The 17724-nt window shown below is 44.9% G+C and overlaps 1 protein-coding gene across 1 annotated transcript; it reads left to right on the top strand.

Moving 5' to 3' along the window:
- Nucleotides 1-4597: 4597 nt before the first annotated feature.
- Nucleotides 4598-5740, top strand: LOC123135884 (ubiquitin-conjugating enzyme E2 28). Its single transcript, XM_044555121.1, has 3 exons — nucleotides 4598-4857; nucleotides 4938-5173; nucleotides 5262-5740. The coding sequence occupies exons 1-3, from the start codon at nucleotides 4788-4790 to the stop codon at nucleotides 5403-5405; spliced, it is 450 nt and encodes a 149-aa protein (XP_044411056.1). The 5' UTR covers nucleotides 4598-4787; the 3' UTR covers nucleotides 5406-5740.
- Nucleotides 5741-17724: the final 11984 nt, after the last annotated feature.

Raw genomic sequence — 17724 nt, 5'->3', positions numbered from 1 at the left:
GGTGCATTGGTCCCGGTTGGTCTCACGAACTCGCACCAACGGTCTGCCTATATAAGCAGCAGTCGTGAAATTTTGGTTCAGTTTCTTCCCCGCCCGCCCGACGCCGCCAGGCTGCCCACCGTATCCGCCTCGCCATCGCCATCGTCGCCCCGCGTCGCCCCGATCACCGCGCAGCCCCGCCCCCCGCCCCCCGGCCATCGCCAGTCGTGAAATTTTTTTCTGTTCATAGAATTTTTATGATTTTTTCTGTTCTAATTTTGTTCATAGAATTTTAATGATTTTTTTGTTCATAGTATTTTCTTTGTCAATTTATTGTGTATGTATAGGAAAATTGTGAATGATATAAGTCATTTATGAATATTTTCATATTTAGAATAGAGGAAAAAGGAAAAAACTAGAAGAGAAAGTGTTTAATCTAATTAGTTAGAAAAATAATAGAACTATAGTTAAACTAGTTTATTTTTAGTAAGTACTACTTTATTTTATTTATAGTAAGTGCTTCATATATAGTTGAACTAGCTAGTTGATTTAATAAACTACTTTATTTAACTATATATAGAAGTAGTTCCCGCATTGACATCGGCGATGCCTATCCCGTATCCTCGTCGTCGTCGACTCGGCGGTGGAGGCCTGTTTGATTAGGGCCATGTTCGGGAGTGGGCTCCGCCGGGCTGGTATTGGGAGGTGCTACCTTCCGGGGGACGTAGGTTGGTGAGGAGGCAGCCCGTTGTTGACCCGATTCTTGTTTGGTGGCGGTCGCGTGGGCCAGTGACGGTGCCGAGGCTTCCGGACACCGCGGAGGTGGTACGTCACCGTGTCAGCGAGGAGGACGAGCACGTCCGTCGCTACATGGTTGCATTGGAGGGCAGGTTCGACAATACCTGGTAGGTTCTTCAGGGATCTCACTGGAGCTATGATCCTGTGATTGTTCCTTATCTTTGGGTGTCCACCGCCCGCGACGATACCCGTCGGGCGCTACAGTTCTAGCTATATTAGTGATGCTATATGTATGATAGTATTCGAGGAGTATTAGTGATAATATTTGACGATGTACGGACACAAGAGATGATGTACTTTTGCTTATAATTGAATGCATGCTAATTTGAATACTACTTTATTTTATGATTTGGTTTTGCTTATTGAATGCTCATATTGGAAAAGTACTCCTACTTTGAATGCTAAAATTGGAGATCACTATGCAGAAATCTTGGAGCCCCCTCCATCATCCACTCCATCGTGGGGGTAGCTTCTCCTTCATTCTGGTGTGCTAGACAATTTGGTGTAATAATGCACTCGGGAATGAAAGGAGGAGCTACGTACCATCACCTATAGCCAACCCGTGATTAATAATAATGATCTAATTTAGGTTTTTTAGTACATATATTTAATTGTACAAGTTTAATATTTGAATTATGAACATAGGTTGGAAATGTCGTACTCGGAGACGAAAACTGCCCGGGGGAGTGCGACTGGTGCCACAACGACCGAGGTATGTGCGACAGGTTCATTGAGCTGGATGAAGATCGGCGCTTCAGCATTAAGCTCGAGGAGACCTTCGATGTTCATATGGTACGCAACGACGACAATAGTTTTTTTCGTAATTATGCACGACTTCAACTATTTTAACGTGTATTTTTCATCTTTTCCAATTCGACTAGCTTATCCCATGCTATGCAAGACGCTATGTCTTGGAGATGATGGATTTTGAAGACCATGAAAGTATGGAAACCAAAAAAATTCTCCTAAGGACGCATCATGGTGTGGATTTTTAAGTAAAGCTGTACAATGCTGAGAGTGTAACCCATTTTGGTTGCAAAAAATGGGAAGCACTTTGCAAGATGTATGGTTTTGATGAGGATATGCTTGTCACCATGGATCTTGGTGATCCTACAATGGAGCAAGACAGACCTTCGATTTGGGTCCTTGTGGATACACCTCCAATTCTTCCCCCATGTGAGCTTAAAATAGTTATTAAGTAATTTATATTGTTTATTTCAAAATAGTTGACAGCTTATTTCCATTGACAGCTTATTTTCATTCTTCAAAGAATGTGCGGAAGATGGTAGAAAAAATCCACTACACCGATGGCTCCGAATTAATTTATAGGGAGAAAAATCATCTGATCGCATTTTGTACTGATCTTGAGAATTACAATGTCTACAATTGAACTCCTCAACATTATGGTCAATACGTGCCACTAGTGCACGTGTTGAACTACGGTAACTACCATGGAGATACCCTGCTAAGATTTTTTTACTATTACGACATCCTTGCATCTTTTTGCACACTTTTAAAACTAGTACATCATTGCTAACTATGAAGTTATTACTATGTTTTTCAACAGATAATCCCGAATGATTGTGTGCCTCATCTGATGTATACGCACGGTAGCCTTCATGTTTTGAACATACAACCAGGTCTTCCTACGAATCTCAACTGTCCATACAGGGTTTCTAAAAGAAGTGGAGACATGACAATCAAAGAATGGAAAAAATGTGTGGACAGTCGTACGGAGCTTCTTGGAAGCAAAAGGCAGCGAAGCGCAAGAATTGGAGACAGGATAATCTCCATTCTTCATAATGGAGAGTCAGGGTCTATATTGTTTTATGCTATTTTACCTTAAGGGTGTTTAGGTCCTACCTGGTACTGATGATCATGTGCTAAGAACAATTATGTAGGGTTGGGTTCGATGACTATGAGGATGAGGATCGTATGACTCATTATTAATAACGAGTAGAAGTTGTATGATGATGTATGATTAGTAGGACTTGTTATTATATATGATGATGTATGATGCGAGCATGCATGAGTTATTATATCAGCAGGTGACATGAACATAGCAGCAGCGTTGGTAAACCAAGGACGAAGATATAAGAGAGGACACTTCTCTCTATTAGCTAGCTAATAACAACCTAAAAATAACCCCCCAAACCCCTAAAGCAGCCAATTTTTTTTTAGAAAAAAAGAAAAACATTAGCTCCAGCCAGCTGCTGACGCGTGGATGCCTTTTGGTCCCGGTTGGTGCCACCAACCAACCGGGACCAAAGGCCTCCCTGACTGGGCTCGGCGCACTGGCCACGTCGAGGCCCATCTGTTCCGGTTCGTATTAGAACCGGGACTAAAGGGGGGAGGTATTAGTAACGACCCATTAGTCCCGGTTCATGAACCGGGACTAAAGGCCCTTACGAACCGGGACAAATGCCCCCTTTTCTACTAGTGTAGCCACGCAAATGCCCATTTCATAATCCCGTCCCTGCTTGCACATCCAATGGGCATAATCTCTCGCTCAGATTAACTTCGTGAACTTGAGATCTCGGCGGAGGGACCGAAGTCGCAAAAATCAAAGGAAAACAGAAAATAGAAGAAATGAATCATATCGACACAAACATGCAACGTAAGTATTTTTTTTATTTTTGTTTTTGATGACGGTAAACATGCAAGTATTCACCCCTGCCATCTAAGGATATGCTTATAAGAGCATCTTCGACATAGGCACAAAAATATGAAGCGTTAAAATAGTTTTACAGCACCACTATAGCACTTTTAGCGCGCCGCGGCCAACATTGGTTCTCTACATGCCAAAAACACGCGCTCAAAAAAACACGCAGTGCAAAATATGAAGCGCACGATCCGGCACCTAACATTTACAGTGTGCGATAGCGCTTTTTAGCGCACACACCATTTTGCAGCATCTGCTGGAGCATCCCGGCGCCAAAAAGGATGGTTTTTAACGCGTGAAGCAGTTTTTGGGTGCATGTTGAAAATGCTCTAATGATTGACGCCTTTATGCACATGCTTAACTGCAAGTGAGTGCATTGCAACAGTTTATTCATTTTTTTTTTGAGGGATGCAACAGTTTATTCAGTCTCTGAAACCAAACCACTGGTGGCTTGGTCCAACGGATCTCAAGTTTTTCTGAACGGATCAAGGGAGGCCTTTCTTTTTTGACGCGTGAGCATCCAGCAATCGCGTGTGAGAAAAGTGGCCAGCAGTCCTTGCAGCAGTAGTACACACGTAAGAACCAGCAAGTGTTAACATATGATTTTGCCTTGAACAGCACAAGATTCTTCTAGCGATAAGCCCGAATACCTCTTCTTTCGACAGTAACATACATACCCACGCGTAGCCCTTCAGTTTATGTTCCGTTCACTTTTCACCTTTTCCTTTGCCATTTAGCGTTAAGATTACGGCCGTGTGCATCCTTCGATAGTTGTTCTAGAAGTTTGGTCGCCGCCTTTCCTCCGCCGCTAGTTTCCCGTGTGAAGCAAAACCTTTCATTTTCTCCAACCGTTTGAAATGGACGTGGAGGGCTCGAGTTCCACGAACAAGAGCCATCAGAAACAATAAAAGTTTGGCACTTCTTCCACTTGTGCGCCCATTTCCCTTTCGGTCAGAATCATTGCTCCTTTATGGAAATTCTACTTGGCAGCCTCTCGACGAGACTTTCAGGGGAATATTGGGTGCGATATGTTCCTGCAGAAAAATATAAACATATACTGTACTAGCATATTGGAAGGGAATCACGCTACATTTCCTTTTCTGCGTCCTGCTCAAGAATCCAATGCCTTTTGCCTCCTCCCAGTTGCGCAAGTGCGTGCGTGCGTGCGTGTGTGTCTCTATATATATAGGCCCGGCGGCGACCATCGGTAATACCGTGCCATCAAGAGCAAAAACAAGCAGCTGTGTAAGTTCAGCTTGAGATTAGGATACAAGCTCCCTCCATCTCACCCAAGAACAGGTTAAGAAATTAGCTTCTTTCCTGGAATTTTTGGTGGTTCCTAGCGGAAATGGCGCTGAGGAGGATTGTCAAGGAGCTCAAGGACCTGCAGAGGGACCCGCCGACCTCCTGTAGCGCAGGTGATCATCTGATCTCTAAGCAAGTTCATCATCTTCATGGGCATCACCACCACCATGATCGTTATCGTTCTTTTATGCAGGGCCGGTGTCGTCGAACGACATGTTCCACTGGCAGGCGACGATCATGGGGCCGAGCGACAGCCCCTACTCGGGCGGCGTGTTCCTGGTGACCATCCACTTCCCGCCGGACTACCCGTTCAAGCCCCCCAAGGTGGCCTTCAAGACCAAGGTGTTCCACCCCAACATCAACAGCAACGGCAACATCTGCCTCGACATCCTCAAGGACCAGTGGAGCCCCGCCCTCACCATTTCCAAGGTAACGATAATCAGTTGATCATCTATCTTATCTATCTATCCGCAATTACGATGATGGTGGTGATGATGGTATTGGCGCATGGATGCAGGTTCTGCTGTCGATATGCTCGCTGCTGACGGACCCCAACCCGGACGACCCGCTGGTGCCGGAGATCGCGCACATGTGCAAGGCCGACCGGACCAGGTACGAGTCCACGGCCAGGGGCTGGACGCACAAGTACGCCATGGGATAGATAATGAAGAGCTTCAGCTCGATCGAGCTTGAAGATGTGGAAACCATGTACCGATGAATAATAATCAATCAACCTTTTGCTTCAAATTATACTAGCTGATGCTGAGTATGAACTTAATCACCGTCAGTCCTCTCCCGTGCGAAGGGTTGTTCGCACAAGTGACACGCAGAGAGCATACACTCACCCCTATAAATTTAGAAAAATACGAGCACCAGTGTCAAGTCTAGGACATTAACTCTGTTGGCCTAGGGATACAATTGTCATTCTAACCATCCAACCACATGATGGTTTGCGTTCCACATGTACTGATTGCAATAAAAATTAATTATTGCTCATATTTTGTTGTGCTAACTATTGAGGTGATCGACACGTGCATTTCTGCCAATATTCTATACTCCGGTGTACTAACTATTGCTTTTTCTCTTGAATTATTTGCTCCCATAGTTGATGGGTATTAAATTAAATCATTTCCACATAATATATATGTATATATATATATATTGTAATAAAAATATTTAAGAAAAAATATATCTCTCCACCATTATTAATTAACCCTGGTTTAAATATTGTTTTCTGAAATGATGACAAAACCTTTGCCTCGTCTATTAATTAAGAAGAGAGTATAATTTGAATTACAAGGCCCCGAGTTACACCAAAGTGTTACTCTCTTAAAATGATGGTTCCCAATTTTTTCGGTCCGTGCTAACCCATAACTTGTCCTCGAACTTATATTAGATCAAGTTTTATGATGATTGGAAAAAATAGGAGCCGTTCATCCAAAGCAAGGGACAAATCGAAAACAGAGAGGTCATGGGCACGACCAGTAAAGGCAATGCGAGACTGCGTCAGAGACATCGTCGACGAAGGTGGGGCGGAAGGTTAACATGTGAGGGTGCGCGAGGGGTGGGGGGGGGGGAGGATAGTCTAGTCAGTCCCCAGAAGAATCACATGCCCACAGATTAAAAGACGATAGAAATATGGGAAAAGCTTATGCTCAACCGACCAGTCTTTTCTCTCACGCCCGCCATGTGTCTTCATGGACCCTGGTGTTGGGAAATGTAGTAGAAAAAAATCACCCTACGATCAACCAGGAACACTATGAAGATACAATAATGGTTTGGATCGGATTGTTACCAACTCCGAGTTGCAGCGGAAGAAGACAAGTCGGGTGTAGATCGTATTTGAACTCTCTCGAACCGTTCACGAACAATCCCTCGAATGGAAGATCGAAAGAAAAACCTCTCCACAATTTGCAAGCGTATGATCTTCACGATCCGCAACGCTTCACCATCTAGAGCTAATCGCCGTCAACGAATTAGAGGGGGAGATTAGAACCACACTGGGCTTCTAATTATAAGGATTAGACAGGATTTAGATCTAGCTCTAATTGGATCAACTAGAACTAGAACTAGAGAACTAGAGGAGCTCCAAAACTTTTGACAACAAAAGGCCAGAATCCTCTAGTATATATAGGTCTTGAGAGGGGAGGGGCGCCATACAAGGAAGGAAGGAAGGACTCCCTCCTTGATGCGCTGGCTAGGGGGAGGAGTCCTTCCGCCTCTCCAATTCGGCCCCCTCTACCTTGTCATACAAGGTAGGGGTGCCCCCAAGTGTTATTGGGCCCAAGGGCCCAATAACTCTCCAATACTTAGCTTTTTAGTATTTTCTTTAGCCCGTTGATATTGAAATAATTGTAAAAGCCTCCTAATTATTATTAGAGCCTTTTGTAATTAACTTAACATCTCCAAAAATGTTTTCCACCTATATATCAATTACCGGTATTACCCGGTAAACCCCTAAACCCTCCCGTAACTCGCAAACTCTTATGGTTCCTCTCGAAACTATTTCAAATTGTAATTAAAGTATTTTATAAATATTTTCATAACTCTTACTCCATTAACACTCAGCAGATCATCATTATCTTAAGCTTGTGACCCTGTAGGTTCAGTAAAACATATTCATGAGCAAAACCCCTTCCGTTCAATGATCGATAGCGGAACCGTGGACATCCATATCGCTCCCTATGAGTACATGAATGATATTTGAGTGAACCTTTGTTATCATGTGCTATTCCCTTTGCTTCGCGATATTTTACAAAACCCGAGGTGAGATTTATCGGCATCCTCTTGAGTCATTCTCATGCTCACTATACCGGTCTCCTCGTTACTGGTTTTGTTCTTCTTTCTCGCTGACATGTTCCGGCATCCCCGTGACCTAGTCACATGTGTCTGGCCAGACGATGATGGATGTCGTCACACTGAGAGGGTTCTAAAAATATATCTCCATCGTCGGAGGAGCAAATTCCACTCTTGAGCTATCTAGCCCCGTGTCAAACTTTCTGATGAACATGTAAGTCGTTGTTATGATCACTGTGTTACAAATGACGTTTGAGCAACCCCAACATCAATCGTACGGTAAGAAGTGCTTACGGTACTATGATGGTCTAAGGATCTAAAGCACACGCTAACTCCTAGTGTTTTAACGATTGACTTGTGACGATTGTATCTCAAAGTATAACAAATAAGTTTTGGGTCTATTCAATATGATCGTTCTTCCAACGTCATATTCCCAAAGTTGTTTTCGGACTATCTTATACTTAACGACATCTTAAGGTCCGAAAAACATGATCACTAACAACGCTGGAGCTAGTCTTAAAGGTGAGACTAGGAATTAGGTTTTACCGTTTATCATTCTACACCATCGGGTCGGCCTCATGCAACGGAAGCCACTCGTCCCTGCCAGGCCGTGCGACCGCACGCCGGTGAGTTTCTGCAACAACCACAACAGAGTTGCAAACCGACGACAACGACGTCGGTGCTGCTGCAACATTCTTTCATTCCAAAAAAAAATCTGCAACATCATCCATGTTGCAAAAATTCTTTCCGCAACATCATCTCTGTTGCAAAAAGGTGAAGCAAAAAAAAAATCTACAACACAACATCTGTTACAAATATTTCCGCAACATCATCTCTGTTGCAGCACGGTGAAGCTAGAAAAAGAGAATTCTACAACACAACCTCTCTTACAAATGTTTACGCAACATGAGCTCTGTTGCATAGGCTTCTGCAACAGATCCGCCAGATCTAATGGCTGCCGAGGTGGCGGACCGGCCGACACGTAGCACAACCTTAGAGATATAGAATAGTATTTGTAGCTAGAATTGTGGTTTGACTTGTTGTAGTGTCCAGGTTTTGTTTGATGGATTGGGTCGGAACGGGGATGCGCATGTTTACAGGCTAGCCTGGAATAGTAGACGATGATAACACATATTGGTTGACAAGGCGAAGCTTCAACATGTGAGGTTGTGAGGAGCCCTGGCCACCTTTGTATGCAACGAATTTCTGGTCTCTATCTTGCGTTGCTGGAGGGACGTGCGCGACCAGCCGTCTTGGACCGAGTCTGTTCTGACGTATCTTGCCTTGCTCCACATCACCACATGCATGCACGGCCGGCCGGCCTGATTAGTGGACCTCGACGCCGCTAGAGAAAGATAAGCCTACCAGCACTTGTCCACAACCATCCATCGATCAGCTGTAGCCAAGGATTCTCCCGCATAATAAAAATACAAAACAAGAAACAACTGCATGCAGCCAAGGATTCATAGTATACTTTACATCTGATTTTCTTAATATAACTCATGTTTTCTTGATTAAGAGTGCTAAACAAAGCTCTCCTACGGTGGCCGCGGCACAGCGGCAGGCTTTTTAGCTTCACCCACGGGGGAGGTCGTCCGATACAGCTGGTGCCCGTGACGTTCAAGAAAGAGTTCACGGGTATATGAGTGGTCATTAGGGCATCTCCAACTGCAACCGCAAATTTCCTCTCGCATTTGTCCACGGACATGAATGAGGAGGATGCCATTCAAGCATGACCGCATACATTTTAAATTCTTTTTCAGCAAATCGGATAAAATTCGTGGAAACAAGGCGGATTTCACATAGACATGGCGGATTTCATATAAACCGGACGAGGACAGATACATTTTAGACATATTTCAACTAAAAACTAAACTATGTGCACGTATGGTTGCATGGAGCTCCACTCCCACGACACGGATACACTACACTAGTCTATGGTCGGCCATGACTTGTCTTCCCCATGTCCGGCAGCCTGGAATAACCGGACTGCCGGGAGGCCCGAAGGCATGTTCTTCCCCCGTATCTTCCCTATGTCCGGTTGCGCCCCTCATCGGAGCGGCAAAGAGGGGTCAGCCGGATGGGAAGGGTGCTTCCGTGGAGCTCAGGCGGGTGCCCAGGGTGGTCCGAGATAAAGGAGAACCGGTAGGGTAACCGGCGGTGCCCTTCCTGGGACCCAAGCGGAGGTGGCCTCCCATGTTCTACTTCTCCTCGGTGATGGCGGCAGGCACGGACATGATGGTCGTCACCTCGTCCGCATCCGAGCAGCCGCCTTCTTTCTCTGTGTGCATGACGCGCCTACGCGCGCGTCGACGGCGGATGGCGTAGTCACAGGCACTGGACGCGGCGATGCCCGTGTCGCCGTGCTCCCCGACGTGCCGGGGTGGAGAAACTCGCCACTCCTCATCGAGTTGGCCTGGAGCGGCGAGTTGCTGAAGCACGCGGTGGCTTGGGGCGGCAACTTGCTCCGTCGGGTCACACGCGGGAGCTGGAGCAGCGAGTTGCCTCGCTCATATCCGGCAGGCTCGGCGGGACACCCAGCTGGCTTGTATGCCGAAGAACTGCTCTTCGAAAGCCATTGGGAGAGTGGGGAAGGAGGAGATGGGGGAGCGGCGGAGGGGTGTGGTTCTTGCCTAGCGTTTGGCCTCGTTTAAATAGAGGTTGGACAGGAGGAGCTCGGCCGACGTTGTGTTTAATGTCAATCCGCTCATGAATGTACGTGTGGCCAGGGTAGGTTTCTCGGCTTCCACGCAGGTTAATGGAGGCGTACGAATGTGGTGAGGAGGCGTGTTCAGCCGGGCGTGCAGTAGGCAGCACCCTCAGCCGGCGAGCCACTTCAATGGCGGAGGCAGTGAGAAGTCGCGTCCACCCTGAGCTGCCTTCAATGCGGAGCTGCGCACTCTACATCGACATGAATGCGGGCAACTGCCGTCGGGCGGGATGCGCGTGCGGGGGGGAGGGGGGTGGATGGGTTTTATGTGGACTAGGGCGGTCAGAAACGTGCTTGGGATTGGTTCGGACTCCCGCAAACCTCCCCCGCCTTTATCTCTGGTTTGTGGGAGAAATGCATCCGGACCGCACCGCGGACTGATACATGCCTACGTTAAATGGCTTTCGCGGTTCGGATGGATGCGGAAGGTTTGTGAGTCCGCCTTGAAGATGCCCTTAGAAGTTTATTATGAGAAAAATAACTGTGACAAATGCGGCAAAATTTTACTTGATCTTTGCATTAAATTTGCAACTACAACTCTGTGGCATAGTTTATAGAGTGTTGCTGTTTCTTTGTCCAAAGTTGTAAAGATATTTCCAATGTTAAAACTAAGGATCTACTGTACCCCCCCCCCCCCCCTCAAAAGCCTTTTTTTTAGTGCATGTAAAGAGTTAGTGATATTTGCGAAAATATTTCATTGCTACTTGAGATAAGTGGATAAACACAAATAAGTTGTGTTCTACTGTACATCATCTCGTACATATGGCTGATCAAACCACCACGGCCTTGTTAGGTTGATATCACAGATAGCTTATGAGAAACTCTACAATGCGCTTTGTTTGGGCTACATATTCAGGAATTATCGTGACAGTGGATTCCTGAAAAACAGCTATGGTTGTGGATTCTGGAGAATTAGAAGCAGACTTTTGGTTTACCGATATTGGTCAGTTGTTGGGACCATGAGGGTTGGGAAATGTTTACAACACTCCTGGCTTCAATGATGACTTTGATGTTTATATGTTGATGAAGCGTAAATTAGCTGTTTTTGTCTGCTTTAAACTAATATAGCACAAACATACACTAATTAAGCGCAACTTAACTAATTGTCCCATTTAGTTTTGAACTGCTCTTGCTGTAATGTCTCGGTGTCTTCTAAAAAAAATACTAACAGCTATACGTTCTTGTGTACCTTGATGTGTCTGAAAATAGTTTATGTGGGCGCACAGAAAACGAATCATGCCTGGCCACAATCAGTGAGCTTTATTGCAATGAAGATACAACATAATGATGAATATATAGGTGCGTACGCGTACAGTACATGATAATCATGGCTAACACACCCGGCAGCATGAACCATGAGTCCATGACGATGCATGCATGCCGAGCACACTAGCCTATATTACATGCATGATGGAGCGTGATCGTCCTAGCCGATGTTGGGGACCCTGGCGAGGTCGCCGCGGGTGTTGACGAAGACGCGGACGCGCTTGTCGTTGAAGTCGCCGGTGACGTTGTTGCCGACGGGCACGATGAACACGCGCACGTCCGGGCGGTCACTGAGGATCTTCTGCTTCGCCACCTCGGACGGCGCCCCCAGCAGCTCCGGCCACGACGACTTGGCGTCACCCATCTCCGCGGAAACTGAAGACCTGGAGATCAATGGAAGCATAAATGAGAAATTGCATGGAGATAGAAGAACACATATGTATGGGACATGCGTTTGCTGCAAGCTAGTGCTCACCTCTGTATGTGTCTGAAGCTGGAGCCTGTGGGGTGGTTTGCTTGCTGGTGCTACTCCTTGTGGTTTCTGGATTAGATTGAGGAGATGGTCTGTATTTATAGCACGCAGAGATGCATGGGAACTTGCACGGATCGGGCATCTTTAGCAGCGCGAAGCTTCAACATTGGAGGCTATAATTTTCCAGCTTTGACTGTGCGAGCGAGAGGGACGCTTGCTTGCTCCGGGGTCCGGCCTAGCTAGTTCTTCTTCTGCTTCTTCGTGTGGTTGTGGAGGGACACAGCCGTCTTGGACTGGGTATTTCTATACGCGTTCTGACGTACATTAGTACATGCACGATGTACGGCCGGCTTGGTCGTTGTAGTTCGTCAGGCACCGATATAATCAACGATTTGTGCGCCTGCGGATACTTGTCCGCATGTAAGTAGTAGCCGAGGATTTGCTGAGTTATCTTCTACGTGCCTTCAAGAGGAAGACAATGCGGAGCACATACGCATCCAATGCTCCTACGCTAGACAAGTGTGGCACAAATGCATCATTGGCCTGAACTTGGAGGTGGCTCACCCACAAGGACAAGATAACCTGATGGACTGGTGGCTACTCGCAAGACAGAGTTTCACTCGGGCTGACAAGAGAGCCTTCGACAAGGTTGTAACTGCAGTGCCTTGGTCGCTCTGGAAGCAAAGAAACGCTAGGGTGTTCAACCGGTTAAACCAACAGAAAACGGTGGACGAGCTCCATAACCATATCATGTCTGAAATCAAAGAATGGAAAGATGCCGGGTTAGGTGCTGGGGCGTTAGATAGGTTTGTGAGAGAATAGGCTTTGTATTAGGAGTGGGTGTGGGTGGTTTTTTCCTTTCTTTGCGTGATGTTCGCATCACACTCAACTTCTTGTACATATCTCTGCCTTCTATAAAAATATGTTACGCCATTGGCGTACTCTCGAAAAAAATAGGTGCGGCCTGGTCACTTTGGGCCTGTTTGATAGCGTGAACCAATATTTGCCTCTTCGTATGTGTGGCTCACTTTGGATAAGCTGAACAATAAATGCAGGCTGAAAACCATATTGTGCATATAGTTTGGTAGCATGCGTTGCATCAGGGAGTAGTTTATGCATGTTGTTTGGTAGTCTGTATTTGTGTTGGATGAGCAGGTGCAAACCACAGTTGTTTCGTTGTGTGCATTATGCTGTTCTGTTCATCCCTTTCAAATATGATGAACTTACCACTCAGATGTAGCACACACTTCATAGCAAGGCATCACATATCCAGTAGGAACACAATTAACACCGCTCCTACACAATTACCACACAATTAAACGGTGCACACTACCACACAATTGACACTACATCAATTTTAAGATAACCGGGGCACACAATCTAGGGTGCGGATCCGTGGGCAAAATTTACAGTTCACCAGCAAAAGAGAGAACAGTTCGTACAATTAAGAGCTCAAACAATAGGATTCAGAGCGCACGAGTCAGGTCACCATGACAGCAGTGCTTGGTATGTCCATAATTTTTTCTCGGGGTCTGGCGGGGCTATTGTGGGTGGCTCTGGGTGAAAGTCTTCAACGGGAGTCGATGCTAGCAGCGACGATGACCAAGTTGTTCTTTTCCTTCTTGAAGGCGTCTCTAAAGGGCTCGCCCACTCATCTCCCAATTGTGGGGGCAGTGGAGTTCGAATTCGCCGGTGTTGGTATTGTTTTCTTCTCTCTTTTGTTGTTTGGGTTTGTGCATGGTTATCCTTAATCAATTGTGTGGTTTTTAGCCTAGTTCTTTTCATAAACCAGGCCATTCATATTTTTGTTTTCTCTTTTAAAGAAATTAGAAGTGTTCCTGCCTTGGGCGTCAAAGATATATTCTTATATCCATGTTCATGAAATGTTTGCAGTTGTACTCCTTTGTTCACAAATATAAAGTGAGTGACCAAACACAGTAAAACATGTCTATATACATTCAATTTCGAAAAAGTTAGAACATCTTATATTTGTGAATGAATGGAGTATAATTTTATGCACATAAGCCATGTTTTTGTGGTATTTAGAGGCAAGCAAAGAATAGTAGACTATTTTTTGGAAGTTTTTTTTTAAAGTTCAGAATAGTAGACTATGATAAGGTATCTTTGGTTGACAATGTGATGCTTTAACGTGTGAGCCTTGGCCACCTTTACCTGGTATAGCCAAGGATTCTCCCGCACAAAAACTTAAAACAAAGCACCACTGTAGCCAATGATTGACAGTACTTTACATCTAGTCCCTCCGTCCCATAATGTAAGACGTTTTTCTACTCTAGTGTAGTGTCAAAAAACATCTTACATTATGGGACGGAGGGAGTACATTTTTAAATTAAACTCGTGTTTGCTTCAGAATACAAAATTAAGCTCTCCTGGAGTGGCTGCGACACAGCAACAGCCTTTTGGCTTCAGTTAGGATCAAACACAAATTTTGTGGATTCTGAACCACGAGAACTCTTTATTTACTATGTATCAGTAATAGGAATCGGTATTTATCAATATTTTGTTCTCTCCCTATCCATTGACAGGGTAGAGGGCTAGAGGCATACTCCATAACTCCAATGTTATTAAACTAAGGGAGTAAGCAGGGTCTACTGCATTGTAGAGAGTTACTGGTATTTGTGAGTGCATGTAGAGAGTTACTGATATTTGTAGTATATTACAGTTCGTCTAGGAGAGCTTAATTGGATCTAGACATTTGTTTGAGATATCTGGTTGGTATTCAGTGTCTACGTGGTTTGTCTTGACCTTTATTTCATGAATGGGACATGTATTATCATGTAAAAAAGAAAGAGGTTGATATCACAGATAGCTGAGAAACTTTACAATCCGCTGGGCTACATATTCCCGAGAATTAATGTCTGTAACGCCTCATAAATGATGAGTTTGATGTTTATATGTTGATTAAGCATAAATTAATTATCTATTTTTGTCTGCTTTAAACTGAAATGACACAAATGTACACTGATTAAGCGCAAATTAATCAATTGTCCTATTTTTAAAAAACTGCTCTTACTGTAATGTCTCCATGTCTTCTCAAAGAAACTAACAGCTATACGTTCTTGTGTACTCTAGCATGTGTCCGACTTGGTGGCAAACTGGCAACCGAGAATAGTTTTTCCGTGGGCGCACACATAATGAACCAAGTCTGACCACAATCAGTGAGCTTTATTGCAATGGAGATACAATATAATGTTGAATAGTACATAGGTGCGTACGCGTACAATACATAATAATCTTGGCTAACATGAACCATGACGATGCATGCATGCCGATCACACTAGCATATATTACATGCATGATGGAGCGTGATCGTCCTAGCCGATGTTGGGGACCCTGGCGACGTCGCCGCGGGTGCTGACGAAGACGCGGACGCGCTTGTCGTCGAAGTCGGTGGTGACGACGGAGCCGACGGGAGCCACGAACACGCGCACCTCGGACGGCGCCCCCAGCACCTCTGGCCATGACGACTTGGCGTCACCCATCTCCGCGGAAATCTGGAAATCTGCAGCAAGAACAACAACAATGAACACAGTTGTCGGCGGAGATCGAACAAGGGTATGTACACGTTTGCTTCAAGTTCTCACCCCTGTATGTATCTGGAGCTGGAAGCTGTGGACTGTGGTGTGGTTTGCTTGCTGGTGCTGCTTGTGGTTTCTGGATTGGAAGGAGGAGATGGTCCGTATATATAGCACGTAGAGATGCATGGGAACCTGCACGGATCGGGGATCTTTTGACTGTGCGAAGCTTCAATATTCGAGGCTTTAATTTTCCAACTTCGACTGTGCGTGGGACACATGCTTGCTCAGGCTTCCTCTATCTTCTTCTGCATGTGGTTTTGGTGGGACACAGCCGTCTTGGACCGGGTCTTTCTAGCTGTGCGCGTTCTGACAGTACATCCATAATGCACGGCCGGCTTGCTGATTGTAGTTCGTCAGGCACCGGTAATAATCAACGATTTGTACGCCTGCCGATACTTGTCCGCAGGTACCAGTGGCCAAGGATTTGCTGCACCTGCTACTGTGGGGTGGCTGGGTGGTGGCCAAGCTGGGCTGCAGGTGTCATCGGCCGATGCTGCGGCGTACATGTTTTGAAACCTTGGGGCGAAAATAGTGCTTTTGCTTCGGCTCGGTCGGAGCCGGCAATGGCAATGCCCTTGTCGCCACTAGCTAGCCATTTTGGAGACGTCGTTGTCAGGTTACCTATGTCCTCCTTCCGAAACTCCGGGGGAAAACGCTTCCTCCAAGGGTGTGTTTGGTAGGTGCATGGAGTATGCACGAGGGCAAAAATTCGCAATCCGACCCACTTTTCTTTGTTCAGTAGTGTGCATGCATGGTTCATCCGGATTATGCCCGTCTGATGCAAAAAAGGGCATTCAGCCATGCCCATCTCATGCACCCCAGAGAGGGTGCATGGAGGCAGCCATGCTCGTCTTGACCCTCGTCCCCACCCACAAAACCACGTTCATATATGTTTAAATTTTGAAAAAAGCTAATAATATTAAATTTTGTTTAAATTTTAAAAAAATGTTTAGGATTTCATTTTCCTTAAATTTTCAATAAATGTTTAGAATTTCATTTTTTTATTTTTTTTCAAAAATGTTCGGAATTTCAGTTTTCTTTACATTTTCATAAAAGTTTAGGATTTAAAAAAACAAAAAATGCTGAGACAAGTTTTGTTTAAATTTTCATAAAATGTACAAGAATTTTTAAAAAAATAAAACAATTCAAATTTTCAAAATATGTTTAAATTTTCCAAAAAAGTTCAAATTTCAAAATATGTTTAAATTTTCAAAAAATATTCAGAATTTCATACTTTTATTTAAATTATCAAAAAATATTCATAGTTCCAAATTTTGTTTAAATTTTTAATAAAACTTCATAATTTCAAAATATGTTTAAATTTTTGTTCATGTTTTTTGGAATATTCAGAATTCAAAATTGTTCATCATGTCTAAACACATGCAGGCTGCCAAACAAAGTTTCAACTTAGCATGTCTCAGCGCATACACCGCTACCAAACAACAACAAATGCATGAACTCATCATGTCTACACTCAACATGTATTAGAGAAGAACAACTAGGCTAGGTCTATACATACTACCAAACACACCCTAACTGCATTGAATAGATGGTGGCGCCGAACCTTACATCTTTGTTTGTCGATATAGCCGGGTGGCTGCTTGATATTGGGAGGTGGCCCTGGATCCGTTGGTGTGGCATCTTGTTTGGCAATGATGACAGTAATGATTCTCTTCGATGTGTCTGAGAGGTTTATTGTGTGGAAATAGTAACTGGCGAATGTTCGCCAGGGAGCAAATGCCAACGAACGCCTAAAGTGCCACACAATCTCAATCCTACGATGCAGATTGGGTTTTTTTCACACTCAAAATTAAATGCTATGGCAGTTTTGCAAATAAAGCCACTCGGGCCCAAAAACATTGAAACTGCCATACGAATCGTTCGCAAATGTTATCTCTTGTGGCGAACATTTCACCAGATATGCCAACCCTTATTGTGCCTTGTTGCATCGTCTTGGAGTCCGATCTCACGTGAAGAAGCCTTTGGGGTGATGATGACATGAGATGGATGGTCGGTTGCGCGTAAGGTTTTTTCTTTCTAAAATGTTTGTCGTTAGAGTCCGAGTGGTCTAGCCGCGACACGAGTAGCCATTTTTTGGCATGGGCCTGGATGGCTTCCCGCCGTCTATTGTGGCGAGGGT

Source organism: Triticum aestivum, chromosome 6B (assembly GCF_018294505.1).
Source record: "Triticum aestivum cultivar Chinese Spring chromosome 6B, IWGSC CS RefSeq v2.1, whole genome shotgun sequence".
NCBI classification, from domain to species: Eukaryota; Viridiplantae; Streptophyta; class Magnoliopsida; order Poales; family Poaceae; genus Triticum; species Triticum aestivum.
This window is presented reverse-complemented; position numbering and strand designations above follow the sequence as displayed.